At 41.3% G+C, this 20,697-nt stretch overlaps 1 protein-coding gene across 1 annotated transcript; it reads right to left on the bottom strand.

Annotated features, from left to right (window-relative positions):
* Positions 1 to 3,319: 3,319 nt before the first annotated feature.
* On the bottom strand, positions 3,320 to 20,134 carry LOC111839003 (uncharacterized). Its single transcript, XM_023802526.2, has 12 exons — positions 19,275 to 20,134; positions 19,000 to 19,127; positions 17,475 to 17,650; positions 16,321 to 16,481; positions 14,458 to 14,598; positions 14,118 to 14,239; positions 13,610 to 13,778; positions 12,669 to 12,814; positions 8,953 to 9,077; positions 8,262 to 8,388; positions 6,346 to 6,479; positions 3,320 to 3,528 (listed from the first exon to the last, which is right to left on the bottom strand). Exons 1-12 carry the CDS (start codon positions 19,763 to 19,765, stop codon positions 3,409 to 3,411), a joined length of 2,040 nt encoding a protein of 679 aa, XP_023658294.1. The 5' UTR covers positions 19,766 to 20,134; the 3' UTR covers positions 3,320 to 3,408.
* Positions 20,135 to 20,697: the final 563 nt, after the last annotated feature.

The raw sequence follows: 20,697 nt of genomic DNA, 5'->3' as shown, positions 1-20,697 counted from the left end.
GTGAACTATTGCCCTGCTTGTACAAAAAAACTAGAACATAATACATCTGTTTCGTGTTAATTATCTTATCATTGAATTCCCAGTTAGTGGTTATGTTCCCTAGTTTCGTGCCTGTTTAGTTCTGTTTGTTAGTGTTGGTAATTTCACCTGTGCCTTGTAACTAGTGCCTGTTCTATTTGGTTAATTGTCTGTTTCACACCTGCCCCTCGTTAGCCTATTTGCCTATTGCATTTAAGTGCATGACCCTGCTCAGTGCTTTAGTCTGTCATTGTTAATATTACCTTGTGGTCTTATTATGACTGTTTCCAAAGATCTGTTGCCTGGTTCCCATTGTAGGTTTATTTATAATTCTGTCTGTAGTGTTACCCCTGTTTAGTTTTGACCCCTTCTGATCTTCCTAGTGTGCGTTCACCCCGCCACCATGACACTCCAGTATCCTTGTGAAAGTGATGAGCTATCATCCCCAATTAGGTAGTGTGATAAAGCTTATTTTTGCCTTGGTCAAGCTTTGGTATTTTTTTATTCACAATAAGAATTGTTCAGTTATATACTTTTAAAGGAGAACCACCCATCATTTGTCAGTTTCTAGCTGACTGCCTGAAAGCTTTGGCACATTTTCTCTAAATTAAGTTCTCTTATTAAATGACAAACAATGCATTTCAAACACATGGCTTTGCATGTCCCCCAGTCCTGAGTATTAGGAGCTTTGTGGTGTGGGACACAGGGGAATGAGGACATCCCCGCTGGCTTCGAATTGAGTTAGGAAGCAATTGTTAGCCTTCACAATCACATCACCTTCATATAACACACTCCTGCTTATTGCATCCCAGTTCACATAGAGGAGATTGACGCCCCAATTAGGGTCAGCACCCGAAAGTGCAATTTTTCCCATCCGATTACACAACAAAAGATTACATTCAGAATCTAAATTTACCAGCCCGGAGCACCTGTAATTAAGCCATCAGAAGTTTGATTCTGCAGTTTCATCCATACTGTAATCTCTACTCCTTCACCGTCATTCATTACAAAAGATATTCCTAAATGCTGAAATTATTTGCATATTTGATTTTCATCCCTTCGCTTGTTTTTATGACATCATAGTCAATTGCTTTTGCTCTTTACATTTCTAACCAGCGAGTGATTTTGGGCTGGCTTTAAGCTACTGTGCCCAACACCAGCTGCGTGACGCATTCACCTTTCCAATGGAGTCAGGTCCCTCCGGTGCAGACTTAACCCGGTCCAGAGTGAACAGATCCGATCTCTTCTAAAACGTCTCTACTGCTACAGTCAGTTAGGGGCCACATGAGCAGCAGGTACATTAAATTAGAGAAAAAGAGAGTTTTCATGCCAGGGGTAGAAGTATAACAGATTCTAGATAATTCTGTTCCAGAGACTGTTACACAATCTCACCCTGATCAACTTTTACAGGGAAAGCAGAGAAAAACACATTTGTGGGAATCAGAAGCATAGTGTCAATAATTTACTCGGCATGGCCTGCAGAAGGGGCAGTGCGTGGCTCAGTGGGCTAAGCCTCGCTGCCTGTGATCAGAAGGTTGCTGGTTCAAGCCCAGCCTTGGTGTTTCTGCAGGTCCTTAAGCAAGGTTCTTAACCCCCAGCTCCCTGGCTGATGCTATGGGGAGCTTGGTGTCACCCGAGCAGAAACACATTGACAGAGCCCTGAAGAGAGCTTTCCCCCTGGGAATCAATAGAAGTATCAATTATTACTGTTAGAAAGATGGTAATGAAATACAAACATACATCTCTCCTGGGGCTTAGTGTACAAGAGACTTGTGATATTATGTTTTTCTGTCTGCCTAAACTTATAGAAATATGTAAAAAAAAAAAAAAATTTGTGACATGTTCACAAGACCAAAGGAAATGACATATAGTCTTAGAGATCAGGAATGTCTTTGTGCTCTTAATTCTACTTCAAATCATGATTTAATAAAAGGTTCTCTCATATATTATTCTCTGTATTCTATATCAAGATCACTGTTTTCCTGACCCGAACCTCTCCTCTGACTAGGTATATCATGGGAAATCATGGGAGATCATGGGAGATCATGGGAAATCATGGGAGATCATGGGAAAGCTGAAAGCCTCCAGCCATTATTAAAACTGCGGTTTTCCTGTATACTGTACATACTCAGGGAATGAGGTTCCACCTCAGATAGAAAAATTCATGTGACCAACCAAACAGGTACATGACCTCCTTGTTTACTGTTACAGGAACGTTAGAGAACATGTGCAGAAGGCAAAGTGACTGTGCACAGAGAACTTCTAATACACACTAGCCGAGTGCACAACGGACTACAGAAATTCAAAAGCAATTCAGCAAAGGTGAAAATATCGTTCTGAAAACCAATAAGGCACTATTACCCTGACCATCAGACTTCCAGTCAGCCATATTCAATAAAATTCCTCCAGCTGGGTTACTGGGTTAACGTCCAGAGAAGCATGGACAAGGCATAGAGACACAAGGCTGTCACAGGCTGCCCATATTCAACAATAGAAGGAAACAAGAGATTATCCACCAGTTACTGTTTTTCAAGGATACAGAAAACCAAAGCAGTGTCCATTTCAAAATAAATGTACAACAATGTAAACAAGCAAGCAAACATATAAGCACTCTTTCTTCTAAAATCGGGTCACATGCTCTCTTTGCATCAATGCAAGCTATTTAAATAGCAAAAGTAGTAGGAAGGAAACTGAGTTAAATTTAAGTCACAAATCCTGCATAGACACCTGCATTAAAATGAGGGGGACTTCCAGCTGATTTTCATACATTTCAAACCTTCCGTGCAGAATGAATCATTTAGAGGTGACACGCCCACTCGTGGTTTCACTTCCCTAAGCCAGAGAGCTGTAAGTGACGTCAAAATCAAAACAATTCAGAAACAATGAAACTGATTAAACTGGTATTTTTATCTGGATGAAAACGCTATCAGGGCAGAGGGTGAATTTGATGACCGGCTCACGTGGGTGGGACTCATTGTGTCCGATTCACTCAGAAATAAAGGACTATAGCGATGCACTGCTGGGTACAGACCCGTCACTGAGCAGGCTGCGATGTCACTGCAGAAAGGTCCCAGAGAAATGCCACTGGCAGGAGGTACACTAATGAAAATTGTGCTTGAATTATAAAAACAGCTAAAAGCACCATGAGGGAAAGGTGCTCTGATATGATAATACTAGTATTTGAATATACCAATGTTTTGGCAAACATTTTGTGTCACACTGCAGTTCTTTTAGGGAGTTATGTACCTTTCCAAGTTACGGTAAAAGGTGTGTGCTAGGAAAAGGACAGAAGAGAGCAAACACGGGTTAAAGTCTGTTTAATCAACTGTTACTCTTCTCATCAAAATCATTCAAAGGAAAAATAAAGCGTGCTTTATATTTGCTGAAACATTATTTGTAAAAGACAAGATAGGAGGACATGATAATATTTCCCGGATTGGATGTGGGGTTAGGGTCCTTATCCTGGTACAAACCAAAGTAGATGAGAGAATTGGGCCCAGTCAAATTCAGCTGAAAAAGAGGAAACGTAAAATATTAGTACAGTAGCACCAAAAGAGAATCCCTGTTCAACTGAAGGGTTGGGATTGATTTGCATCATTATTATAAAGCTAAAAGTGACTCACCTGGTATTCAAAATTACAATGAAATAAAAAAAAATAAAAAAAAACTACAAATATCATTAATAACATTAAAAACAAAACATTAAAACGTGCTCAAAGCACCAGGCTAAGCGATCTAGCTTCTTCTACATAGTCTCCGAAAGAGGAACTTGCCTGACTGAACAAACAATAGTAGCATTAAATCCATCAAACCCGACTGGGGAGGATGTTTAGATAGCAGTGCTGACAAATTATTTTCATAACCTCAGAAACCATTTTCGTTCCTCATGTCAAATATCTTAAATTAAAAAGCAGAAACGGGAAATAAACACAGCCTGATATGTTGCGCACTTGTGCAATCACACCATGAACTTAATATTTTTTCTCCATTCTGCATCGGAAAAGAGTAAACTACCACTCAAAAAACAATTATGAGGAACACCACGGGACGAAGGAGTTTTAAGAAAGATGCCTCATGAATTCAGGGCAAAGGGGTCGCATTAGAGAGTGCAGGGGCGCATAAAAGACGCAATGCAACAGAGCAGAGACTGTACATTTCTCCAGGCGTATGGTAAGGTGGCAACCTTGTGTGCAGGAGTCAGTGCGTCTTCGGGAATGACTCACTCAGCCCTGCCTCCTCACTTGCAGAAGAGGCTTCATGCTTCATGGACCCTCCTCCTCTAATGCACTAATTCAATTCAAACATTCAAGGTGCAGCCATATGGCCGCATATTTTTCCCCAGCTAACAGCATTAATTATAAACTTACTTTTATTAAGCCTGACATTCCATTACCAACTTCAAACATACTAAATCTTATTTACTTACAGTAGAACAAAACACAGAGATAACCAAAACATTTAATTGTGTTCCGCCTACAATAATGTTGCTAAGGTGGAATATGACCAATTTGAAGAATGAGGTTCTTCATGTTTTATATAAATAAAATGTATTTAGCATTAATACTACTAATAAAGTGACACTGTAAATAATGTAAGATGATACTGAATATAATACAGGAGATTTTTTTATTTATTCCACCAATTATATATTATCTTTCAGCTTTGCAAGCTCCATTTTAAGGAAGTAAGCAAAATCTTGTTGCGCTCCACACACTGATCCTGGCCTGCTTCTTATTATTTGATGAAACCTCCACATCTGGCTAATATAAAGCTGGTCTTGTCTACATCTATCAGAAGATTCAGTTACTCATATCCATGTAGGATCTACCATTAATACATAGATTTTAAAATAATAATTTGTGTAGCAACATGTATATCTTACATTCCTACACAGCAAGCAGACCCGTGGCTAAAGACGGAACGATCCCGCCCACAGCGAGGCACCTGGAACGCAACATCTGTGGATGGTGTCTAGAAGACAGTGTGTCGTACCATCGCAGTCCTGATGGCTCTTAATTAGAGCCGTACATCCCTTCCTTTGAGCTTTCCTCTTGTTTACCTACATCATTGCGATAGCACTACAAGCACTAACAAAGCCAAATTCAGTTCCGGTAAGTACAGTAATTAACACAAAGTCAATTTGGTTGTCGAGCTGACGGAGGTCTATTCGCTTGTGGAACAGCCACCCCAGTAACGGAGCGTGAGCCTCCCACCTCACAAGTCCGCTCACCACAACAGCCACACGACAGCATGACGAGTTATTGGTACGGCTGCCTTCTGTCACAATGACACAGAGTTCAGGCCCACGCGGTGACGTCGGGGAAGCTGAGCCGCTCTGTGAAGCCTTATGCAACGACGTTCAAAGAGCGACACGCGGACACCTGAGAACAAAAGTGTCACCACCTGTGATGGGAGCCGTCACCTCTGCCTTCGTCACGAGGACCACTGGGGCTATCAGTCACACATCTTCCAACTTAATGCTTTAAACTTCTGGGCAAGTCATGCTCCCCCCCCCAAAAAAAAAAAATTAAAAAAAAATCTTAAACCTCAATATAACATTAATAATACATGTGTAGATCAAGGTCTACATAGGACTTCTGAAGTTGAACAAGAAAAGGCCCAATTATCTTATGTTATATTATGGTAAGCCTAGAAAGATACGCTTTTAAGAAAAGAGAACACTCCCATCTATCCGTCTCGGCAAATTGTGTTATCCGCAATTTCATTTAAAAATATACATATTCAAAAAGGAAAAATAGTATGATTTCAACTACTTGATAATTAAAGTTTGATATTTAAGGTGTCTACAGGAGTGCAGTAATCGTATCCCCCGAATCCATGGGGATAAGAGATGTTTCCTCAGACCCTTGTTTTCAGTTCTCCCAGGTAGTTAGTTTAATAATTACTGATTCTGATTGGCCAGTGGCTTCTCACCTGGCCCATAGGTAAACGAAGGATGGAAATTATTTCTGGAATTTTCCCTTTTTCGGTCCATGGAAAACTGAAATGTAGTATCAACTGGTAACATTACTCCTTGGTCTGAACTGGGACACCATGGAGAGCTGGTGGGGAGCAACCAACTCTTTCCAATACTTAGATGTATGGGTGTGGATAAAATATGCATCCATATGCATCTTGAAATATTGAGGGGGAAAAAAGGTAATTTTAAAACATTTTGCCAAAGGAAGCCCGAGTGCTACAAGAAAATGAAAGAAGCAAAGAAAAAATTACAAGTCTTTAAGACAGTCGGTAGTACAGAAGGACAGAAGAGAATCAATGCAGCCAGACGTCAGACTTGGGCTGCAGAGTCAGGCTGAGAGGTGGTACCTGCTTCGTGATGTCTGTCCTCCAAGGGTCCACCTGCAGGCCATCGCACCAGCCGCCGCGGCCGTACAGCCAGGTGCCATACTCATTGGGCACAGCGCCCTCGCCGGCCCTCATGGCACAGCCCAGCGCCGTGCCTAGAGAACGGTATGCGAGAGAACACCACCTTCAGGCAGGCTGGGGGCATGGGGGGGCTCGTTTTACTGACCCACCCCATCATTAAAACTCAATAAAAGGAACTGGTTTTATGTTGTAGTCCCACGAATGATTACAAACAACTGCTACTTCCATACTTCCAAAACTTAAAAAAAAAATAAAAAATTCCTACATTGCAGCTTTCATGGATCATTAATTAAAAAAATGTTTCCGTTTGACAATGAAGCTCAGATTTTGCTCAGGCCTGCTTTAAAGTTAAACTCCGTATTTATACCACGCTGCTGGCTTCAATACGGCACTCAGAATGATATCTTAAATGAGAGAATGATGGAAGGTCATCATTTTAACGGCCTATGGTTTCTTTTTGTACTTTCCCTCAATCGCAAGGTCAATTTGTTATTTAATAGGCAGTCTTGGGAAATAAATTTATGGATAATTTTGATGCATTTATTTGTACAAGGGCGTTCTGATTTTAAGAGCCTGATTTAGCAGCTCCCCTGACTGTCCATGACAGGTCATTACTGACAAAGGGGACGTCTTTTCAAACAGCTCTGAGAATCGGCCAGTGGGGAGGAATAAGCGTGGAAAATTACGAAAACAAAAATCCACAGTAATGCAGACAGCAATGGATCAGCTGATATGCCGTCTCTTAGTGGAACAAATGAAAACCAATCTGACAGTAATTTCCATCTAAATCATGAAATGAGCAGCCTGCCAACTGAAGAACAAACCGTGCACCCCCCCCCCCCCCCAGACAGCAATAACGCAGTAAGTGTTTTGGCAAAAAAAAAAAAAAAAGTGACTATTATTTACTAAACCATGTTCCAACTTTCTGTCACATGACAAGCTGTCAGAAGCTTAATTTTAAATATTGTCAAAATGGCAACATTACCGGGTCAATCTGAGAAACCCATTACAGCACGTGTCACTCGCCTGATATTCGAAGCCAGTCTTGATTAAACCGATATCAAAAATGGAATTTCTTAAACTACAAGTGTCCACCAGTCATAGCACAGTGAAAAAGAGCTTTCAACTTTTGTGATTAAGTTAGTCAGGAACACCTGGAGCGTAGGAGGAGTAGGTGGGTGATCTGTGTGTGGGCCGTCTGATGGATAAGCGCCCTGGCTGGTGTTACTATGGGTGCCCTGTCTGAGGGAACAGGCCACTGATCTACACTAGTGGCCAAATTTGAGGACACACCTAGCATTTTTGGCATTACGATTTAAAAATTATTAAACACACATATTGACGGTAATGTTTATAAACAATCAAAGACTGGCTACAAATGTCATACACTGGATGATTAAATAAGTAACTGGAGTAACTGGGATAAAGTTCTGCAATCCATAAAAACTGGAAGTGTTTACACAATTTTGGCCACTAGTGAACCAGCAGCCACAGAGCCGGTCCATAGAGAAGGGAGGACTGGAGGTGTCTGGGTTCCCTTTTAAACCACAGAGACCAGTAGCCAGTATTTAGATGGCAACCATTTTATGCTACCAGTCTTTGGCACCTGCTTGATAGCATTTCATCTAGATTATGCAGTAAATGTGCATAACAGATTGCTCAAATATGGTCCATTCAATAAGGCAGTTAAATCTCAATAGCTGTCTCACTGCGTGATATTTTCTTGATCACGTGACCATGCAGTGTTCCCCAGCTGCGGCACATAGCTCAGCAATGCACTTTCATTTGTGTTCAAAGTCATCCCAAGGAACAAAAAGCTAAATAAAGTGGGTCCATCGTCCCACGTGCACCGGTACCTGCAGAGTCAAATACGCGGGAGTTCTTGTGGACGCCATTGATCAGGAAATGATGTGATGTCACGCAGAACTCCCCGCAGCCGTTCTCGTCGCTCCCGTGCCCAGTGATCACGGCGTAGACCTCCACCTAGAATTCAGAATCAGTGTGGGTGGTGGTGCTCGAAGGAACTTCAGTGTTCCACCTTGATTCAGTAGGACACCACCCTGACACCCGGGTAATTAGCGGCCTACTGCGTAAATGGACTTTAAAAGCTTCTCATATAGATTCAAGGCCTTGGGATTTTACATCATAAAGCTCATCTATCCAGCATGTCCTTACAGAACATGATCTGTGCCTGTTGTGTGAATATAGACGCTGTTCTGAATGAAAGCAATCAGAAGAGGTTACCGCTGGTCCATCTTAAACGTCAGAAAAAACGTTTGTTTCTAAAAATTACACATTACACCAAGTTATTGGCCAACAGCGTGTCATGTGACTGTATTGGTCCAATCATGATCGAGTGATCATGCCTATGGTAAAAGCTAGCTGAAGATGGATAATAACCTTTATTGTTCCAGAATGTTTGCGATTAGTAAAACCCAGAAATGATTCCCATTATTTCTTATTTACTTATCTCATTACACAGCCTACTGAATGGCTTTCAAACTGATTTGTATTGCATAGACACTTCCTCCAAGTCACATCTCTTACTTTTTTAGTAGATAGCGGTACGGTGAAATTGATTGGCTGAAATCTTTTGTTGTATTCCTTGTCAAATACTCCTCCGGTATACAGCGGCATTAGGCTGAATGGGTAAAGCTGGTCAGACTGGTTCCCTGTTAGAGAATGAAACAGTATTATGGGCAATTTAGTACAGCAAACTCACGAAAGGATATATATGTAAAAATATGAAAAGAAAACAATAAACATCCTCTTTGTCCTCATATGTTCAGGTGTGACAAAGCTATATCAATCTAGTGAAATAGGGCCAATAAAATAAGAAAATATGCATATTTTCAAACTAGAAGAAACAACTAAGTCCCCATAACAGAAGTGCTTTGAGGAAGTCTGTCGTTTAGACAATGAAATCAAAATAACAATCAATAACAAAGCAAATGGACAGATGATTGTGACAGATAAAGAATGTGCGTTAGCCTGTGTGGTTGGCATAAGCCCTCCTTTGCTGAATTCCCCACGGGAGTCACGTGCAAAACACTGTGCGTTTATTTACCGTCACTCAAACCTGGTAAGACAGAGAATGTCGTCAGGAAACACGTTAAGCTGAACTAGGTTGGGGGAAAACAATCAATAAATAAATGACAATACAAATATTTGAATAGAATTAGGGAGACACTTAAAGGTGGTATATATAGAGAAACCTCACCATGCACAGCATGGTCAATTCTTATTAGAAAATGCTTCAACTTGGCTTTGAACTCAAAGGAGAAATACATTTACATTTAGGAGATGTAGGACTTCAGACAATATTATTCCAGCTGTAAAAAATGAAAACCATGCCGTTTGAATGGATTTCATTACAAAGTATTATGCAAAGAGTCCTTATGATAATATTATGCAGAGTCCTTATAATAACATGCCGCTGTTTTTATTAGACTTACATGTTTTTCAAATCTTTATAATTATAACTTAAATGTAGATGGCGTCTAATGATATTGCGAAAGTGCAAAACATTCAGTAAGCAGACATCTTTACAATCCTGGCTCACCCGATATGTTTGCAGAAGGGCATCTTGACTGCACGGCCTTGAGGAAAGACCATAATAATTCAGAAGGGGCCGGTGGCCAGGCGCTGTATGAATTCATTTCTGGGACAGTAAATCACAAACAGTCCCAGAGCAGCCCGACGAAACGGTGTGACGCGGCTGACATGAAAGGCGACAGAAAGCAGCCATCCCACATGAGTGGCTGAAGAAACATCACGCTGCTCAGATACATGCTGCTACTAACCTGAACCAAACCCCTCCTGTATCATGGTGACTTGTACGCAATTACCACTTCAGCTGTCATCTGATAAACCTTAAAGCATCACTTAAACACACTCCACTCAGACGGAATTCTGGCATTTCTGCACATTGATCCTGCAAGCGTTTACCGGCCTATTAAAAGATGACTTAAGATACTGGAGTCTGTCTCTAACAATCCCGCGTGAAGTGCTAGAATCTCAGAGTAATGGGGACAGATTGTTCCTAAGCCGCTTGGGTCCGGGGCTGTGACAGTTTATCAATGTTTGTTTTTCTTTTATACCATGGATTTATCGTAGACATATTTTGGAGGGGTGAAGCTGGGGGGGGGGGGGCATTACATATTATTTGGGATTCTCTAAAGCTCTGCGCAAACGGCAGTTACCTATTTGTGGATAATTCCGAGCCACATTCAGTAAACATTAAAATTAACAATAATTATGATGGAGTGGAATTAAGGGATCAAAAAAAGTAATTCACAAAAATGTCCGACTGGGTGCCATTTCCTATTCCATAAAACTGTGAAATGTGTCTAAAGACAGAAACAATATTAAAAGGATAACAAAATAGTAAATGATATGGGGGATGGGCAACAAATGGGGGGCATCTGCGAGGGTGTCCATGTCCATTCAGCCAAGTCTGCTACCAGCCAAGAACTGTCAATGACAATCAGCTGAGCCAATCGATAGTAATCAAGCTAAACCCCAGTGGATAATACCAAAAACACAGCATGGCTCCAGATCAAAGCTCACCCACCCATGGGTCAAGGGATCACCTTCCACACAGAAGCAGCAAGATAGCCGTATAAAGTGACTGGAAGACGGAACGAAACACTGAAATCAATGGAACTAAATGCAATGTTGCCAAAAACAATGAAAACAAATCTCTATGACAACAGAATAACAATACGTAACTTCAAGGTGATGCAGAGTATGTCCCAGGGTCAAAAAGGGTATTTGTAATCTAGAATTCTGTGTAAAACACATAAAACACACAAAGACCTTGATGCAGACTTAGCATAAGGTAGTATAACCTTTACACGTAAGCCTCTATAACACACATTTGCTCCATAACAGACGGGAAAAAAGCAAGGATGTAGAAAACTTTTTTTGGAGGGAAACTAGATCTAAATAATAAAAACTCAGAAAGAACTGCTCAGCAAGTCGTCACATTCAAAAACAAGTTCATTGGATAGAATGGTATAATAATCAAGTCCTGTACCATATATTCATACAGTGTTGGCCAGTGGATTGTATCAGCTGCAGCAATGTTCATTCACATTAAAGGGACATTACCGGTGATCTATGTGTACATGGAGGCTAGATCGCAATAAGGTTACAGCAGGTTCAGGGCCAAGGAACCAAGGTATGAATGTCACATTATCAGGGGAAATGTGACTGTTTGCCAGATGGTGAGGCGATAAGGTGATGAGGGCTCTCAAACCCCAGAGAATTGGGTAACTGACAAAGCAGACTCCTTCCGTAATTCCAACCTTGAATCATGGGCAACATCCTCAAAAGACCCACAAGTCCGGTAATCAGATGGGCAGCCGTCATGCTACAAGGTCTAGCTACACATGACCAAAACGAAAGTGTTGCTAGGTGACTGTGTTCAAATGGTTACATGCGAGGCAAAATTATTTATACGTTAGTAGGGCTGCTCAATTTATAGCAAAAATCATAATCTCAATTTTAGTCTATATGGAGATCATGATTAACACGATTACTCATTGATTTTGTAAGTCTATTTAACAATGGATTTCTCTAAATAATTTAATCATGAAACAACAAGGGGCTGGAAAGGGATGCGCTGGATTCACAACACAAGACAAAACAGGAGCATCATTACGAAACAAAATTAGATGCATTTTGTGTTTTATGTCAGTCATTTTGTTTTGCCAATCGTTTGCCGTGAAAATCACAACTTAAATTAAAATTTGATTAACTGCCCAGCCGTACATGTTAATCTGCAAACTCAAAGCAAATCATAATTAAAGGTCCTGGGGGGAGGGAATGTGCAGACCAGAAACATGCCTATATATTTTATCAAATAGGTGCCCTCCCTTTTTTCCAGTACTCTACCGTGCGCACAAAAATTTCTAGAAAAATCCTGTTTTCAAACTAGCCTTTCCCAGCACCATTAACCACAAATCATGGCTGAACATATCGCCAGTACAGTCACGTATGTCCCCTTCAAGCGCTTATTTAATTACAGTAAACAACAAAGAACTAGAACAATCATCTCACAAACAGTAATGTGAATTCGAAAAGCAGTACAGAGAGGAACCATCACAACAGGAGCGAATTATCAGGACCGGTGTGGGTGGGCTGCTTTGGCACGACGGACTTCGGTCGTTTATGGATGGATGACCTCCATACTGCCACACTGGCATCACCTAGACCTCCGGCACAATGTCTGTGGGCTTCACAGAGCCGCTCTGACTCACCGGTGTGGTTGGTGTGACTGAATCGCAGGCGTAGACCTGCCACCCACGGCTTGGCCCACGGCACCGTCTTCATGGTGAACGTGCACCTTCCGCTGTTCAGCAGTGGAATTAACGGGGACACGTCCGTCAACCAGTGGCCAGTGCCTCTGTGAGAATGACAGGATTACAGCACAACAGCAACATTATCAACCATCACTGTCAGTTTTACAGCTTATTTTTTAATCATGTGTTTTTATTCAAGTACTGCAATAAAGGTCAACACTAAAGTGACAAATGTCATATTTTTCTTTGCTGAATTATGCAGAAAATAATCCATTCCCCCTAAATAAAACAACACTGCCTAAATAAAAATGCAGTAAGCCAATCTGGACACTGGATTATTTGCTAAAGTTTTAAAATACTTCTTGCTAAATCATCGAAAAACCCAAAGCTGTGTGCTGCTATTCTGTCATCTTCTCTCTCACTACAGAACTGGACTGGCAACAGCATGACAAAAATTATGTGAAAATTATGTTTGAGCAGATATTGCAGGACTGTTACTATCAGTGTTCATTTAGTTAACCTAAAATCATAAAAAGGGAAACAATGCAGCCTTCCATAATACAGATTATTATTTTTTGGTTCACTGTTGCAATGCATTGCCTCATGGAATACTTTTGCTAAATCCCTTGTTTTCTGTGTTCACACAGAACACCTTGACTTTTCCTTGTGCAGAGAATTGCTCAGTTGCTTTACATCCAGCTCTGAAACAATAATGCCTTATACAGTAACACGATTCAGCTCTATTTTGTCTTCTGTTTTTCAGAGTTATCTGAAGCCACATTCAGATTTTCCTTCTAACTTGCAGCTTGCTTCACCCTGACAACGAAAAAGACTCAAGCCACACTAAATGGTTTGTGCATCTAGCTGCACGTCTGTGGGCTGATGCTCCTCCGGCGTACCTGTGGAACGCGGTGATCCAGCGGCCGAGCTCCTGGTTGCAGAGTGCGCTGAAGTGGTCGCAGCACACGTACAGCTGCACCGTGTGGTCCCAAGGAGGACAGGTCACATCACGCTTCCCCGGACAGGACAGTGAGGCCTCAAGCTCCAAAATGTTGAAATCCGTCATACCTGCACATTTCCCCCCCAGGGTTAAACATACAAATACATTATAAAACAGGATGCAGCATAACGTGAATTATTAATTCAAGGATATAATGGTTCTACAATTACAATTCCCCTTACATGTGTTACGGCATAAAGCACACAGAGTCAAGACCAAGAGTATGAAGTTGGTAAGTCACTGTGTTCTGAACTGGTAGACAAAAATGGGGGAAGTGTTTTAAATTTGACAGCACCAACATTGACTCGGTGCTGAAAAATAGCAATTTGTGAAGTAACTCATTATTGGGACACACCCGCCTAACAGGGCCAAGTAATTAAGAAATGAAGTAATGAGCTGTGTAGCACCTGATGGCAGATCAACGGTGGCGACGGCTCCACTGTCCCCCTGCATCACGACGTCCTCAAGCACCGTGACGTCACGCACCGGGACTCCAAGCCGCTCTCGTAAACGCTCAGAGAAATCGAACCTGCGGGAGAACAGCCTTACAAACATCTCCCACGTCTCGCATGGTGCCAACACACATCACTCCGCCAACATTCAATGCATCATCAAGTTAACGTACGATTTAACGTTGTAAGGTACGTCAATTTAACAGCACATTCGAGGATACAGATTTAAGAACCTGCCACCTGACATTTTGCTCAGCACAAAGACTGTAATTGTCCACCCTAGAGCTCCACATACCACTGGGCTTGCCAGTTGAAAAACCGGAACGACGGGTAGATAAGGAGGCCCATCTCTGCCAATGCTCCCTGCTGGTCAATTCCCATGAAGAAGTTAGGAAAAGTTGTGGTCTGGAAGGACACCGTCACCGGCTTCCCTGTCCTGTAGAAGACTCACAGTCAGATTGACCATCAAAGGGACGGCAGGCAGAGAACACGGTGCTCATTTTAGTACACAAACAAACAAAAAGCGAAGCGATAGAAAGCTGTTCATTCAGTTAATGGTCATTTGCTGCAGCAACTGCAGCCATTACACTTGGATGAGAACAAAGTAGTTTTCATGGTGTCCTGAGTGAAACTCAGTTCGTTTGCCAGACAAACAGATGAATCACACCATGTATGAAAAGACGTGATGTACCTAGATTTGTTGGACATCAGTTCCAACTGGCAGCTCCGAAAACATCAACTTTAAGTCGTCTTGGATTTTTGGATGGGCAGTGCAAACGCGATTTGATGAGAAATATATTAAATGGCAGTCAATATCTGTTACTGTCTGGCTTTGGCAGGCTCTGCCTCTCACTTCCTGACTTCAAAATTAAACTTCAGCTGTAACGCATAAAAATATACAGTCTGAATATGTGTAGGGTGAGAGACGTTATAAGCTAGTTAACATTTTACAGCAGGATTTTAATCATGTCACACCAACTATATTTTGCTTTTAGAAGAAGCAAAATTATAATATAGACTGGTGCTAATCAGGCAATTTTTCAACAGGAAAAGGTTCACCTCGCAAAAATTAGCTGAAGACATATATTTACAAAAGTAATACTGCCAAGCGCTCACCAAATGAAATGGTGAAATATTATTTTTCGCATTGTACCAATAATATGACCTACAATACAAACGGATCCGGCTCATACTGACGTCTACATGCAGCAAAACCACAGCGACCAGCAGCCCTTTGAGGCCATACAAATAAAGATGACATTAATTATAAAAATCATTGTGACTCTGGTTTGAAGCTGTCTAATCAGGAGCATAAAAAGAAATTAAAAATGCAGATTTGAGACTGGAGTGTTCGCTATGGTGGAAGAATACTGGAGATTAATGCACCGTTTCGCAGGCCGTTGCCAGACCAAGCGATTATGCTGGCTTTTGTTCCGGCCTGATTAATAAGGATTTTACTCTGCTTCTATTAAAAGACAATAAAAATCAGCAAGTGCTTTAAATAATGAGACCCTTCCATGGCAAAGAGGACGTGACACACATTCCCAAAGCTGGAGTTTTTGTCTTTGAAAAAAAAAAGTTTTCACCAAAATAAAACTGATCGATATTTATTCCTAAGTCATTATGTCCTCTTCTTAAGGAATACTTAAGAAAAGAATATTCAACGTTTGTCCACTGCAAACCAAAAAGAATTTATTTAACAACAAATTAAATTAGCCACAGCATACACAGCCAGGCTACCAGGGAAACAGGATTTTGGGTTTTGACTTTTTTGTTCTTGTTAAAGTGATTAATTGTCATTGTTGACACGCCACAGTGCACAATGAATTGCATCCTCTGCATTTAACCCACATGTGACATTATGACATAGCAAGCGGCAGCTAATTCAGCGCCTGGGGACCAGTACTTGAGACCAGTAACTTAGGTTTCCACAGTGGTACTTTGCTTGTTGGGGAATCAAACCAGCAACCTTTCAATCAAATGTGTGCTTCTCGAACCATTGGGCCATCACTGTCCATTCTAGCGATATGACCATTCCATGCATCACCCAATGTCAATCTTCCTACGTACTAGTGTTTGCAAGTCACATGACACCAATAACAGAATCAGCACTGATGCTCAGACTGCCTGAGGACCTACTGGGGAGCGAATGACTTACTGAATAGCAAGGTCCACGGCCGGCTGCGCATGCACCATCGACGCTGGTATGGTGAGCAGTGTGAAGCACTCGCTCCCCTCACAGTTCATGTCCTGAATCGGGTGTCCCATGCCAGCGTACACCAGAATGCCACTGGCTTCTGATGAAGCCATGTTCCTCACCTGGAGATACAGGACGGGGCAACCGAACAATGTATGACTGTTTAATATGGTTCATTCACAAAGAAAGTTACATCAATGTCTGAGGCTGAACCCATTAAAGGGTCTTCCTTGCATAGCAGTCTGTGATGTTCCACTGACTGCTTTGTTTTGTTGCGTCAGAACAAGCATCCTGCAAAATAACTTAATAAGAGTAATGTACTGTACATCCCATTTGATTTGTGTGCAGGTTAATGTGCAAACTGGAATTGTATCTTAAGGAATAATGCACATCTTCAACATGACATCCACAATGAAGGATATGAAACAATGTTCACAATAAATTCTAGGGGAAGTTACTCATGATGTTAAATGGAATAAGATGAAAACAGACAACCCCCCCCATACCCTGTACTGGAGCTGTGCCCATCTCATCAGAGCTTCACTTGAACTGAGCAAATGGATTTTCCCTAACCACCACTGAACAATCAGATACATTTTTGATATAACTGTTAATCATGCCCGCAGTTCTCATTTCTCCTGAACCTAAAACCAACGGTTCCTGTGCCATTTCCTGAATGCCGCTTTTCTTTCTGTTACGTGCATTTCAGTTCACCTTACTTCATTTAACTTTATCTTTCGAACGTGCACCGGCTCTCTGACCTTACGCTGCCAAGGCTAGCAGCTTTAACGCCACCACTGGCTCGGTGGGGATTGCACGTTCTCCAAATTGCCCATAGCGATTACTGGCCCTGTGCTTCCTGGAATAAACTCCAGGATCAACAGAACGCTTCTGTTGTTAAGCAATTATGGAAAATGGACGGGCTTCCAAATTCAGACAACTTGTTGTTCAGCTACTGCTGTAGCTTGCTTTGTTTGCCATAATTTATTCCTAATTTGGTGGATTTAATGATACTAGGTGATGAATATACAGATCCAAAAAATGTAGCTGAAAAAACTAAACTAAAACATTTCAAGCCAATTAATCATTTGCTGAATCGCATGTTTCCACCTCACCTTTGTAAAAAACGAGCAGTTTCCCTCAGACAGCCATGCGACGGCACCTGCGACAGCAGGTGAGGGTTTGCACCCATCTCCTGCACCAACCAGGTTAAAGGACTTCTGACCCCAGCGTCCCATCAGCCAATCATATCTCGCATCCAACCTTTTGGCAACCAAAGGCATGTCCCATTCTGCATAACACCAAAACATCGCACATATAAGCAGAATATGAGTAATATCAGAACTAAAAAACACCCACCTGAGCTTTTAATGCTACTTTTCTTCCCAAACATTTCTTTTTGCAGCCATTGTTAATGGAGTATTATAACCAAAGCAGAGTTAAATAAAACATTGTACCACTGATTTTGAGGTTTTGACCTAAAATTTGTTTAGCCATTCATCCAGCTGCAATAAATTTAAAAAAAATTGAGAAATATTGGTTTATATTTCCTTTATGACTGCTAAGATTCTGTGGCTCCGAAAATGAGGCAATTTTAAAAAAAACTTTAAAAACAAATCATACACCGAACCAGTGTGTGATCAGTTATTTCGGATCAGTCACTGACATCAGAAACAGGGGAGTCAGCAGAGATTTTGGGCCCCTTGAAAACATAGAATATTGGGCTCCAAACTCAAGCAAACCCAATTACAGCATCTGCCCGGGTTACGATAGGGATGCGTTCCGATAAACCAATTGTAAAGTGAAAATATGATAATGGGGAAAACTCATTTCAATACAGCACACCTAACTTAAATATCATCGGCTGGCCTATAACACCTTAGTATATTTACATTAGCCTACAATTGGGCATAATCATTAACAGAAAGCCTAATTTATAATAAAGTGTTCAATATCTCAAGTAATATATTGAATAATGTACTAAAATTGAAAAACATTTACCCACTGTAAAATTTAAATATCGTAACACGGACCATTGTAACTTGGGGAGTGTCTGTATGTTACGAATCTCTTAGGGCCCCTGAGCTTGGAAGGAACCTAATTTTCTCCCCCTTTACTGTGCTCCAGATTATAAGATACACTGCATTTTAGAAGTGCCGTTCTATGTTTTTCGGCCATATATATATGGGTATAGTGACACGAATTTAGTTACATTGTGTGACATTTGTAAAGAGCCCATTGACACAGAATGGCTGTTTATAAAACTGTTTATGCTTCGGAAGGATTTATGAATATTAATGCATGACAATCGTGACATAAATACTGCAGGTAAACAACATCACAGGAAAAGACACTGGCATTGACACTCAGCAATGGGCTTTTTTTTAAGCAAAAAAAAACAAAAACACTTGTGTAAATCAGCACAGATTACTCATCAAAACACTAGCATTTAGCTGCTTTTCACACATTTCACACAAAAGTTTTCACAGCTTAACCCTAAAGCTGTTACGGCCATAAACAATGTTTGTTAGATTCAAAACGTTTCACTACTTACAGCATGGAGTGGATCTTAACCTAAATTTAAAAAGTTTGGACCTTTAAAAAAGACTTTATTACAAAAGTGACAACATAGAATTGTACCTGGAGAGGTGAAAACGACTTGGGGAAGTCCAGAGTAACTCCAAGAGTACAGCACACTGGGAATCCAGTTTCCCAGCTCATGGACAGGCAGAGGAGAGAAATGTACCCTGGCCAATATGTCGTTCCGCCTATGATTTGCAATGAACAAAAGCAGTCTTAAGTATGTCTTTTCATGTGTTGTTGATCACTACAGAGTACAAATATATTCGTATTTATAATGCTGGCCGTCACAGCTGTATGTGTCATATTCGTATTCATGACCATTTACTAGTTACCTCTGTGCAGTTGCCACCCGTTGAATCTGCTCCCTCATCCACAGTGCATCTGCTGCCGCCGTGTCATCATAAGACACAAAGAGCGCTTGAGAGTTATTAGGGAAACCTTCAACCAGGTCCGTCAGAGAGGACTCCGACGTCCATAAACACTCGAGGAAAGCCGATTTGTTAGTGTACGCATGAATGATTAACGAAAACTTCAATCCCGCTGCAGGTGGATACACAAACTCCCCAGCGAGGGTTTTTATCTGAAAAGCCGGGGCCGCATCGCCTGGGTCAAACCCCAGTTTTCCGTCCTTGCCATAATGTCCACTGGAACGCAAATTAATGCTCTGATCTGTAGTTTTGAACGTGTTAGTAAATTCCCTCGCTTCACCATCCGCATAATGCATTAGATGAAGCTTCACTCTGGCTGCCGCTGAACTGGCCTGAAGCGACGCGAGTCTGGCGATGAATAAAAGCATCAAGGGCGCTGGATAAAGCCGAGCCATGTCTAATGGAGCATTAGCGGATTCGATTTCGGATGCTATTATCAATTAGATATGTAGATTTTATCTACAAAATAATCAGGAAAAGTTCCTCCTTATGGGTGGCGAACCTAGCTTAATGTCGGAACCCAAACAAGATGCTGTACATGCAAACGGGTGTATTTAAAATAATAATTAAAGCTTCCTCTTTCGGTTTTACTTCTCATCACTTTCTTAACTGCACAAAAAAAATCTTTCACCACGTTTTCCTACGGCGGCTCAGCGCTGCCAAAACGTAGCAGGCGATGGTACTACGTCGCAGGTAAATGCTTAAATTTGCACGTGAATTATCCTTTTAGATCAAGAGTGGGCAGTCTTACCCAGAAAGGGCCTTAGGATATGCTGGTTTTCTCTGCCACTCCCTAATTAGATTACTAATTAGAGGACTGATTGGCCAAAGAGTCCTCACACCTGGGTTTGAACAGCCGACCCCAAAAACCTGCCCCTTTGCCGATGAGATTGCCCACTCATATTTCAGATATACACTCACCTAAAGGATTATTAGGAACACCTGTTCAATTTCTCATTAATGCAATTATCTAATCAACCAATCACATGGCAGTTGCTTCAATGCATTTAGGAGTGTGGTCCTGGTCAAGACAATCTCATGAACTCCAAACTGAATGTCAGAATGGGAAAGAAAGGTGATTTAAGCAATTTTGAGCGTGGCATGGTTGTTGGTGCCAGATGGGCCGGTCTGAGTATTTCACAATCTGCTCAATTACTGGGATTTTCACGCACAACCATTTCTAGGGTTTACAAAGAATGGTGTGCAAAGGGAAAAACATCCAGTATGCGGCAGTCCTGTGGGCGAAAATGCCTTGTTGATGCTAGAGGTCAGAGGAGAATGGGCCGACTGATTCAAGCTGATAGAAGAGCAACTTTGACTGAAATAA

Source organism: Paramormyrops kingsleyae, chromosome 9 (genome assembly GCF_048594095.1).
Source record: "Paramormyrops kingsleyae isolate MSU_618 chromosome 9, PKINGS_0.4, whole genome shotgun sequence".
Classification (NCBI taxonomy): domain Eukaryota; kingdom Metazoa; phylum Chordata; class Actinopteri; order Osteoglossiformes; family Mormyridae; genus Paramormyrops; species Paramormyrops kingsleyae.
The sequence above is the reverse complement of the archived record's forward strand: the minus strand, read 5'-3'. Positions and strand labels throughout refer to the sequence as shown.

Excerpts from the sequence above, each read along its gene's own strand:
- LOC111839003 (XM_023802526.2), bottom strand. The coding sequence starts at position 19,765 with ATGGCTCGGCTTTATCCAGCGCCCTTGATGCTTTTATTCATCGCCAGA. Across the intron at positions 16,482-17,474 it reads ACTGCTCGTTTTTTACAAAG|GTGAGGAACATGGCTTCATC; the intron begins GTGAGGTGGAAA and ends CTGTATCTCCAG. Across the intron at positions 13,779-14,117 it reads CACCGTTGATCTGCCATCAG|GTATGACGGATTTCAACATT; the intron begins GTGCTACACAGC and ends GGAAATGTGCAG.